This window comes from Bufo gargarizans, chromosome 2 (genome assembly GCF_014858855.1).
Source record: "Bufo gargarizans isolate SCDJY-AF-19 chromosome 2, ASM1485885v1, whole genome shotgun sequence".
In the NCBI taxonomy this organism is placed as follows: Eukaryota; Metazoa; Chordata; class Amphibia; order Anura; family Bufonidae; genus Bufo; species Bufo gargarizans.
The window spans coordinates 148,892,440-148,904,590 of record NC_058081.1 but is presented as its reverse complement, the minus strand read 5'-3'; the positions used below and the strand labels follow the sequence as shown (position 1 = coordinate 148,904,590).

Sequence of the window (12,151 nt, the reverse complement as noted above, 5' to 3'; positions counted from 1 at the left end):
TTCAATGTCTCACTCTGTTTGATAAATTTGTCTCATCCTTAAAACTAACATTTTTGTCTAAAAAAAGCTATTCCAGTTTTCCTATTCCATCCTCCTGCTGTTGTAAGATTGCAATTTTTTTTAAAAAAAAGTCTGAATCTGAAGTGAAACTCATTATCATAGACCACTCACTTTCCCACCCCAAGTCGCACATTTTTCGCATCAGTGAACCCAAAAAGTCACAAAAGCCCCATTTAGTGACTTTTTGAAACCAGAATTCTGGAATGGAGGCATGATAAATCAGGGCCAAATAGTTCACAACCCCAACCCCCCTTACCACCAGGAAGCAGATACATCACTTTGCTGTGAGGAGAGGACAGACTCTCTACTGTCTGCCTGAAATCGGGCCATCCTTTTGAAAACCACTCCAGATTTTTTTGTGTTGTTGGAGAACCCCTTTAAAGAATACAGAAACGACTTTTCTCTTTTTATCACACAGAATTAACTTCACATAGCCCACCTGATTTCCTCCTTGTATTGTGTGTGCACAGGGACAGTTTCATCAGCCCTAAAGTGAATACAGTACGCCATAAAATATAGATCTACTTTACACAAGGTTTGATAAATCTCACCCAGAGATCACAGGGCACCAAACCCAGAATTCTTTGTGTCACGCTCTGCCCCCTCAACTCAGCGTAAAATTTTAATCTCGGAGCTTTCCTTTGAGCAGATTTTGCAGACAATTGTCGGGAAGGAAACGTTTCTTCACGGCAATCGCCTGCTTGTTAGTGGAGGAGACCACTGCTATCACATGCAGCAGTCTCTTCCACAGTTTAGGGAGCAGCGATCATCCTGCCATGCTTGTCCCTATACTGAATTACTGTGATTACACAGCACCATCTGCCACTGATAAACAAGGATTTTTAAACCTGCTAAAAGATTCCAATTACCTGATGAACAACCACGTTGATCGGGTAATTGGTGGCAGTATTACACTGCCAGAACATCGCTAATGAGCATTCCTGCGAGCGCTCATTAGCGATGATCTTCAGTATTATCTGCAGGTGTAATATAAACTTTAACTGTGGTCAAAACTGAATGTAAAGTCATGCAGGGTTGCAATAGTTTACTATTTGACATTATATGAGAATTTCAAAAGATTGGGGAGCTATTTACAAGGTAGGCAAATTGTGCAGGAACCCAGGCTTTAATAAGCCCTCTTCTAAAAAGTAACATTTTGGCCTAGATTTAGTAATCCTAGAGATGGTGTAAGCTTAGAAAGGCGAAGATTTATTGCACTGGTTCAAGCTGGATGATAAGTCTGGAGCAGGGATAGACACGTTCCTCTGACTCTATACCAACTATTGGTTGGCTTACTTTGAGAACGGATTTTAAGCCAGAATTGTGGTCCAATTTTGATGCAAAATATTGCATCTAAGGCCGCACCTCTTGCTTGTCAACCATGCCCCCTTGCAGAAAAGTTGGAAGAAATTTTAGATAGATTTTAGGCGCAGGGACATGAGTAAATCTGGGCCTTTGTTTTATATGACAATATATTTACAAGGGAGACTGGAGACACATTTACATGAATATTCAAAGTAAAACCCCTAGGAAAGGAATTCAAGCGGAACCCGTGTTGCCACCAGTAAAATAATCCATTCATACAATACGGGCCTCTCTTCTCACTCGTCTGGTGTTGGACTGCACTGTAGAGAAATTCTCTTTGTGTAATACAGGAAACACATGGTCATGTCATTAGAACAGCTTGTGCATGACAGCCAAGGCAGACGACGCTCAGCTCTGCAGGCATCAGCTGCAATCGCACAGCACCATGGGATTTGTAGTTTTAGCTGGAAACGCTTTATTTGGACACGCCTTTATGTCACCAAACTTTTATAAGGTTAGAAAAGATCTCCCTGCAGATGGTTAGCGAGGTTTTCATTTTAGCATGAAATTTAGAAATTCTAAATTTTGAAAAATATTCAGATTAACATATTTGTATAAAGTTCTTAGATCATATTGGACTGGATTTAGAAAAGGGAAACATATTTTGAAGAAATGAGAACCTTCAAGAAGTGACATTTTACGCCCAAAGGGTACATCTACACTGGTACTAATACCCTCAGGAAAAAGTTACGAGAGAGTTACATGCAATGGATACTTGAGGATTTTACTGAAGATTTGACTGCCGATTTCACGTTCTGTATTGCAAAGGATGAAACCTGCTGGGGAATTTAAAATCTGCACCGCAGGTCTATATACACTGACGAGCAAAAGGGTAACAATGTTTCAAACTTTTGACTTTCAGGCTCCATATCTCACCATCCACTACAGCTTCGAACATGAGACTACCATCATTTTATAGACAATCATATTTGCTATCTCATACGTGAATTGGAGTTACAACTATTTAGCATATGATTAGTTATGGAGAACCCTGTCATGTAACTGCATTGGTACTGTTTTGCTTCTAAAATTCTAAATTTTAATTTATTTAATTTATGTTGGTGCATACTGGTTGGCTCACCTATGTACGAATACAGCTTTTTCTTCAACTCTACCCACTAGTGTTTGATTAGATTGAGGTCTGGGAACTATGGGGGCCAATCCAGCACCTCTACTTCATTGTGATTGAACCATTTCTTTGCCAATCTCCACTTTTGCTTTGAGTCATTGTCCTGCTGGAGCACACTATGTCACCCCTTTCAAAGTAACTTGTCTTGTAGGATACTTACATATAGCTCAGCATTGAGACCACCATCGATCCTGCTCAAGTATCCAATGCCTTTGGCTGTGAAACAACCCCATATCATCAGGCTTCCTCCACCGAACTTGACAGTTCCTTCAATCTCTCGATCCGTTAGCCCCCTTTTCCCTTGTATCTTCCAGACCAGGGGTAGGCAACCTCCGGCTCCCAGCTGTTGTGAAACTACAATTCCCAGCATGCTCCATTCATTTCTATGAGAGTTCTTAGAAGAGCAGAGCAAGTATGCATACTGGGAGTTGTAGTTTCACAACAGCTGGGAGCCAGAGGTTGCCTACCCCTGTTCCAGACCCTTTTGCATCCATCAGAGCCCAGTCTATTGACTTTCGTCTCATCGCTCCAAATCACCAGTTTCCAATCTTCTACTGTCCACTGGTTGTACTTTTTTTCAAACGCAAGCCGACGTCTCATATGACGATATTGAAATTCTTCACCTTTTTTTCGGCCACCATGTCAGACTTGTGTAATCCACGTCGCACAATGCTTGCATGGACGTCAGTGATCTCACTATTACGAAGCATGCAATCCACCTCCACTGCCGTGTTTGTCGCATCAGAACTGATAGACCTAGTGAGGAGCCAATTTGTTGACTTCGATATTTTGTCGTCCATCTCTTGGCTTTGGAATGGATGGATGGACTTTATTTCGTATTCTTCCATTAGTCATGGTACATATATGATGCAGTTTGGCAATTTTCTTGGCTGCTATCGACGAGCTGCATGATGCTGTTTCTCATTTTTTGGGGAAATCTCCTTCATGGCTGCTGCTTGATTCAAACCAGTGAACTTACACTTAGCTATTAGCGAATGTGAGAACATGCTGTAATTTGTAGTATACAAGAAGGAAAAGATTGTTCCACCACCAGGAGCAAAACAGCAACAATGCAGTTATATGACAAGAATCTGCATAACTAATCATATACTAAATAGTTGCAAGTCTAATTTATGTATGAGATAGCCAAGATGATTGTCTATAAAATAAAGGTACTCTCACAATCAAAGCTGTGGTGAATGGTAAGATATGGAGCCTGAAAGTCAAAAGTTCTAAACATTGTTACACTTTTGCTAGTCAGTGTATGCTGCAGAAATTATCATCAGTGAATGGATGAAATTTCTTTAAATTTCATCCACTTGGCTGGTATTATAAAGACTGCAGATGTTCTACGTGGAGTTCCAGGGTGACAAATCCACAGCATTTCCATGCCATGTGGACAGACAGGGCTCCATAGGATCTTCACTCTGGCAGGTCTCAGAGCCTTTAGAAGGCCTGAGGCTGCCATAGCAACTGAACTGCTCCCTAGCTTAGACCATTGTTTAGGAGTTAGAAAAAAATATTTTAGCCCAAAATGCATGCAATAAAATTAACAAAGTGCCCCAAATACAGACGTGGACAAAATTGTTGGTACCCTTTGGTCAATGAAAGAAAAAGTCACAATGGTCACAGAAATAACTTTAATCTGACAAAAGTAATAATAAATTAAAATTCTATAAATGTTAACCAATGAAAGTCAGACATTGTTTTTCAACCATGCTTCAACAGAATTATGTAAAAAAATAAACTCATGAAACAGGCATGGACAAAAATGATGGTACCCCTAGAAAACACAGAACATAATGTGACCAAAGGGACATGTTAATTCAAGGTGTGTCCACTAATTAGCATCACAGGTGTCTACAACCTTGTAATCAGACATTGGGCCTATATATATGGCTCCAGGTAATCACTGTGTTGTTTGGTGATATGGTGTGTACCACACTCGACATGGACCAGAGGAAGCAAAGGAAAGAGCTGTCTCAAGAGATCAGAAAGAAAATTATAGACAAGCATGTTAAAGGTAAAGGCTATAAGACCATCTCCAAGCAACTAGATGTTCCTGTGAGTACAGTTGCACATATTATTCATAAGTTTAAGATCCATGGGACTGTAGCCAACCTCCCTGGACGTGGCCGCAGGAGGAAAATTGATGACAAATCTAAGAGACGGATAATCCGAATGGTAACAAAAGAGCCTAGAAAGACTTCTAAAGAGATTCAAGGTGAACTTCATGCTCAAGGAACATCAGTGTCAGATCGCACCATCCGTCGTTGTTTGAGCCAAAGTGGACTACATGGGAGACGACCAAGGAGGACACCATTGTTGAAAACGAATCATAAAAAAGCAAGACTGGAATATGCCAAACTACATGTTGACAAGCCACAAAGCTTCTGGGAGAATGTCCTGTGGACAGATGAGACAAAAATCGAAGTTTTTGCCAAGGCACATCAGCTGTATGTTCACAGACGAAAAAATGAAGCATATCAAGAAAAGAACACTGTCCCTACTGTGAAACATGGAGGAGGCTCTGTTATGTTCTGGGGCTGCTTTGCTGCGTCTGGCACAGGGTGTCTTGAATCTGTGCAGGGTACAATGAAATCTCAAGACTATCAAGGAATTCTAGAGAGAAATGTACTAGCCAGTGTCAGAAAGCTTGGTCTCAGTCGCAGGTCATGGGTCTTGCAACAGGACAATGACCCAAAACACACCGCTAAAAACACCCAAGAATGGCTAAGAGGAAAAAATTGGACTATTCTAAAGTGGCCTTCTATGAGCCCTGACCTCAATCCTATTGAGCATCTTTGGAAGGAGCTGAAACATGCAGTCTGGAAAAGGCACCCTTCAAACCGGACACAACTGGAGCAGTTTGCTCATGAGGAGTGGGCCAAAATACCTGCTGAGAGGTGCAGATGTCTCATTGACAGTTACAGGAAGCGTTTGATTGCAGTGATTGCCTCAAAAGGTTGCGCAACAAAATATTAAGTTAGGGGTACCATCATTTTTGTCCATGCCTGTTTCATGAGTTTATTTTTTTACATAATTCTGTTGAAGCATGGTTGAAAAACAATGTCTGACTTTCATTGGTTAACATTTATAGAATTTTAATTTATTATTACTTTTGTCAGATTAAAGTTATTTCTGTGACCATTGTGACTTTTTCTTTCATTGACCAAAGGGTACCAACAATTTTGTCCACGTCTGTATGTCCATTGCCTTTAAAACAAACTTATCCTTTGTATTGTGCTTCCAGGATATCAGCTGAACTCTGCAGAATGCGTTGACATCAGATATAATCGGACTGTCCCCGATCATTATTGTCATTACTACCCAGAAAACAAGAAGCCTAAACCTAAACTTAAGGAATGTAACATGGATCCCTGCCCGTCCAGGTTGGTAGAATCATTTATGTATTAATGTGCAGTGTGCAAAAATACAGGTTAAGAAATCTGGTCTGTGATGTGGTTGAGTCTGTGCTATCTGGAGTTATGGTGCCTGTCACTATGGCGGGATCCCAGAACACGGAGAGGAAGTAAAGCCTGACACAAAAACAGTGGAGGAAACACTCCAGAATATTTCCACTTCCTGCTCCATGTCTTGAATGCCATGCTAAATGCTCCTCTACCTTTACTTCTGACACATACTGTATGTGGTTAGCCTGAGAAAGTGCAAGGCATAAATAGTTCTTACATGAAAGGTCTGAAGAAAGACCACCCCTGTCTGAACATTATTGTCTGCCGGGAAACACGCATGGCTGCTTAGTCAAACCAAATTATAATCCCATTCATTAGAATTTTCGCTGAATTATACTTTATTTGGGTAATCAGATGTCCAGACTGACTGCTGCTTCCTCTCACGGAGGAGAACATTAAATCCCTTGTCAATGCAGCTCTAACAGAACAGAACTTCAAGCCCCATCAATCTTTTGCCGCCGTGGCTCAGGGTTCCCCTTGTCATGTGTCAGATCCTCCACCTATTTTGTGACTTTACTGAATCCATAATTTCCTGTCAGCTCAGAGAAGGAAGTATGCATCAGATGGGAGAGGTAGAGAAACAGGAGAAAAGTGATGATGAAAGAGAGTTTGGATATATTTTCATGACTTTAATTATATTTTAAGCTTCCATCCAATTTGCTGGTCTTGAGAAGTAACTTTAGCTCTAAAGATCATGATAAATTACAAAGTACTGGAACAGAGTGGTAATATGGATGTAGACGTGAAATAATTGTTCATACATCCTTAGATTTCCTAGACATTAATTGAGGAGAAAATCTCCACAAATACAATCCACTGCTATTAATAAATCCTGATATATGTGTTTATTCGTGCCTAAGAAGGTGTTTCCTCCTCTCCAGTGGATGCCAAAAATTTGCCCATAAACGAATCATTTTATAATGACAGATTCAACCACTTGTTGCTTTTTTCATGGCACGACAGTGTCAGACACCAAATAAAGGAAGAAATAAAATCAGACCATCACCTCCAAGCAATATGTAGTATAAAGCAGGTGCACACTGACAGTACTCAAACACAAACAGTATATATAGAATCACCCTGTTCCAAGCGCAGAGACATACTAACACTGGAAAATGTTGTACATATTGTACATATTTCTGCATAAATGTAACCTAAAACGACACCAGATTATTACATAAGTCCTAAAAGTGGATGAAGATAACCAAATCAAACAAATCAGTAAAAATATTAGACATGGTCATTTATTTATTGAGGAAAAAGATCCAATTTCACATGTTTGCAAGTATGTGAACCTTTGCTTTCAGTATCTGGTGTGACCCACTTGTGCAGCAATAAAACATTTCTGGTAATTGTTAATTAGTCCTGCACATCTGCTCGGTGGAATTTTAGCCCATTTTTGTGTACAAAACAACTTCAGCTCTGTTATGTTGATGAGTTTCCTCCCATAAACTGCTTGCTTCAGGTCCTTCCACATGATTTCTATTGGATTAAGGTCAGGACTTTGACTTGGCCATGCCAAAACATTAACTTTAGGCCTCATGCACACGACCGTGCCACAATTTGCAGAACGGAATGGGCGCAAATTGCGGACAAGAATAGGACATGTTATATTTTTTTGCGGGGGGGAACGGAGCCACGGATGCGGACAGCACATAGAGTGCTGGCTCCATTGAAATGAATGGGTCCGCATATGAGCCGCCAAAACGGCGGCTCGGATGTGGACCCAAACAACGGCTGTGTGCATGAGGCCTTATTCTTCATTAACCATTCTTTGGTACAATGTGTGCTCAGGGTCGTTGTCTTGCTGCATGACTGACGTTCTCTTGAGATTTAGATATTTGACAGATATCCTGACATTTTTCTTTAGAATTTGCTGGTTTAATTTAAAATTCATTATTTCATCAATGATGGCCAGCCGTCCTGGCCCAGATGCAGAAAAACAGGCCCAAACCATAATACCACCACCACCACCACTGTGTTTTACAGATGGGATGAGGTTTAACTGCAATGCAGTGTTTCTTTTTCTCCAAGCATAACCCTTCTCATTGAAACCAAAAGGTTCTATTTTGGTGTCATCCGTCCACAAAACATTGTTCCAGCTTGGGTTCCTTTGTGACCTTGTGGACTATTACATGCCTTGCTCTTGGCATGTGTTGCACATCCACTAAATACTGATCAAGGCAGATCAGTGGCAATGTGGAACCACTGTGCCAAGTATACAGTTTGACATTGGGCCAAACCCTAAGGACGTTATCTTGGTGCCTCCCGAGTATTCACACTTTAACCCCTATACAGGAATGTGGACTTCGCTACGGGCTAGCGACCAGACTGCTACCTCCTGCTATGGTCCCGGTATTCTTAACAGCAGACCATAGGACTCAGAAACACAGGATCAGGAAACACACTAAAGCACAGGCACAGTCGGGGATTGTTGATTGTGTTTGTGTTGTTAGTCCTTTCCCTGTTGTTACCCTAGGTGTCAGTGGTGAGGACTAGTGCTCCCACCACCCTATTCACTACCTAGGGCTTATTTCAGGGTAAGCCAGGGACGAGGCACGTGATCGGCGTATGGGTTAGCAGCCCGTCTAGGGTTGACAGGGCAGCCAGGTGCCAGTGCTAGGTGAATTAGGGGTTACCACTCCTTCCTCTCCCTAGTGGAAGGGTACTCCTCTTCCCTCCCCTCTGCGGTGCACATCTGTTGACTGCCATCTCAGACTTGATAAATAACCACTACATGCTTATGGAAGGATTAGTTTCCACCAAACTAATGAATGGGACGAGTGGAACTAGACACACATGAGCTGTAAAGACAAGCAGCTGTAAATGAATGAGGGGGTGTGGTGCTTCCAAGCCCTTTAATGTCCCAGAGGTCAGACCTGTATGCCAAGGATATGCCATCAGTGTCAAATTACCGGAGATCCCCTTTACTATTTTTTGGCAAATTTACATCTGCTTTGCAATGACCACAGTATTTTAATAATATATCTTCTCATTACTATTGAAAAATGTATTTGTACTTTTATATAATTATACATCATCCTGGCATCTAAGGAACTGGTAATATGGTAGTGTGCGTTTGAGAAATTTGAATGTGAGCTCCCGTGGGGACTAATGTAAGTGAACATTGTGTATACAACCCTGTGGAATATTTATCGTTGGCAGATAAAAAAAAATACTTATAGAGTTTATTCCATGTGTAATGTAAAAAGTGAAAAGCAAAGATCATATAGTACATAACCGCCTGCACCTAACAAATTTAGAACCGTCCCTGTACCTCACATGGATCCAGAGATCTGCCCATTAATTACTGCAACTGCTCTGCTAGATTTATTTCAAGCTGGCAGCTCAAGGAGCGTGTTATTTCTCAAGGAGTGTGTCCTATCTGCTGCAGCTGGTGGCAGTTGAAGTATGGAACTGAGCATGTACGTCAACCTCAGTGAGCTAGAAAGAGAATTTAGAAAAAGGGCAAACAGCAGGTGGCGCTATACGGATAGATTTCTGTGAATAACTTGGTGGCTTGCAATTGCAATTACAACAATATTTAGAGCCAGGTGCTGGTTTGAAAAAAGTAGAATATTTTTGGTGGAAAAACCCCTTTAATAAATAGCTTTCACAACTCATACTGTTCTGGGTCATTTCCTGTTTTTGCCTTTTTTTAAATATATATATTTTCCTAATGTTCTAAATTTACGCTAAAGTTAATTAGAACAGTTCCAATTTGTGACAAAGTTGAAGTTGTTATACCCACGAAATAATATAGCACTGCCAGCAGCAAGTCAAAAAAGTAGTGATCATATTGGCAGCAATTGAATTCTGTGGTGCCAGCCCTGATTCCAGGAGAAACTCCAAAATAGTGTTGAACTGTGGGCAAAAAGCATGATCCTAAGAAGCAAAAACACATTATCTTCCTGTAGACATCCAAAGCAACATTGCCCCAGGATGTGATAAGATCTACAGAAATACATCCCACATAAGGCGCATACGAAAACAAGTTGTGGGTAATGTTTTGGCTCGGACTGTAGGCACATTTGTACACGGCTCTCTCCTCGTGTTCTGTGTTTCTGCATGGATTTTGTTGAAATGTGCATTATAGTAGTCAAATTATGATCTAGAGGTAGTAATGGCAAATACATTAACGACATTCAGAAAAGACGCCGATGCCTATCTAATGACGAATTACATCGTATAACAAACGTGTCTTTTTTAACCTACAGTATATAGCGGTATTTTGCACCCTTGTATCATGCAGTGGTTGGTGCTGCCAGTGTCTAATATTGTGGGATAATAATAATAATAGCTGTACTTTATTAGTGAGATTTGAATGTCGCATTTTCCTGCTTAAAAACTTTATCATAAAATGTAGCAAAGGTTGTTGTCCTGACAATGAATTTATTACATGGGGTCAGCTGCTGGGAGTATCACGCAGTGTAGAAATGAAGTACAGAATTACATAGGACAATGCAAATGGAGACAAAATAACACAAATATACAGTATATGTGAATGTATACAGTACTTGTTTGAATAGGGATAAAGTCAGGTTGCCTTTAGGAAGAAATTATTGTTCCCTGTGAGGGTGAATTGGCTTATGCTATATAGGTTTCATGTTGTCTTCCTCTGGATCAACGTGGTTAAATAAAGGAGTTTTCCCATTTTTTATCCCTTATAGTGATGTCATTCAGGAAACATACTGTATGCTATCACTTTATGGTCCTGGGAATGAAGGGGACACATACTGATGTAATACCGTGTCCTTTTCTCTGTTTATGGTCTGGGATGTTGTGCAAAGAAAAACAGGAGCAACCGCAGCACTGGTTTAATGCAGTGGCCCCTTTTTTCTCAGGAATGTTAGGTGTCGCAGAGGTTAGACCCTCACCAGTCATATGGTGACCTTCCCCATAGGTTAGAACTTCACCAGTCAGTGATGGCATATCCTAGCAATATGCCAGCACTTTTTGTGATGAGAAAACTCCTTTAACATTTTTTGTCTACCTCCCACCACACTTCCTATGTTAGGGCTCGTTCACACAAACGTTTTTTGCGTTCCGTATACGGACCGTTTATTGTGTTCCATGTACGGAACCATTAATTTCTATGGGTCCGCAAAAAAAACAGAATTTACTCTGTGAGCAGTTTCCGTATGTCTGCATTTCTGTTCTGCTACATTTAGAGTCTTGTTCTAATATTGTCCGCAAATCACGTTCCAAGGCTCCATTCAAGTCAGTGGGTCTGCAAAAAAAACTTAACACATACAGAAATGCATCCGTATGTCTTCCATATCCGTTCCGTTTTTTGCGGAACCATCTATTGAAAATGTTATGTAATTACTGTATACTATATATGCCATATGGAGAAACGAAAAAAAAAAAAATTGAACAGAAATGGAAACACAACGGAAACAAAAAACGGAACAACAGATCCGTTAAAAACGGTCCGCAAAACACTGAAAAAGCCATACAGTCGTGTGAACAAGCCCTTAGGCTGCTTTCTCACTGTCAGGCCCCCTGCACACGAATGTGTGCACCCCCTGGTCGTGCTGTGGCCCACAAAATGCAGGCCGCAATGCACGAACACAGTCCCTGGGGCAGCCGCAGCGGATCGCGGACCCATTCACTTTAATGGGTCCGCGATCCGGCCGTTCCGCAAAAAGATAAGACATGTTCTATCTTTTTGTGGAACGGAAGTACGGGACGAAACCCCACGGAAGCACTCCGTAGTGCTTCCGTAGGGTTCCGTTCCGTGCTTCCGTTCCGCACCATTCCGAATCTCCGGATTTGCAGACCCATTCAAGTGAATTGGTCTGCATCCGTGATGCGGAATGCCCACGGAACGGCACCCGTGTATTGCGGATCTGCAAATGCGGTCCGCAATACAGCAACGGGAAGCACACGTTCGTGTGCAGGGGGCCTCATTGTTTCATCAGTGTTTTATGAGTGATTTCCATCAGTGATTGTAAGCCATGGCCAGGAGTGAAAGCTACACAGAGATATGATTTAATGCAAAGATTTGTACCTGTTCTGTGTTTTTGACCTGCACCTGATTGTGTCTCACAATAAAGCCTCATTCACACATCTGTGTTCCACGGACGTGTGCTGTAGGTGTTCTCCGCGGACAGAACACGTC

General features: G+C 41.3%; 1 protein-coding gene across 1 annotated transcript in view; it reads left to right on the top strand.

The window, feature by feature from the left end:
- Positions 1–12,151, top strand: part of ADAMTSL3 (ADAMTS like 3) — a 468,234-nt gene that overhangs the window by 327,847 nt on the left and 128,236 nt on the right. Inside the window, exon 11 of the mRNA XM_044279573.1 lies at positions 5,808–5,946. Coding sequence (XP_044135508.1) covers positions 5,808–5,946 — 139 coding nt within the window. The remainder of the gene's footprint in view (positions 1–5,807; positions 5,947–12,151) is intronic.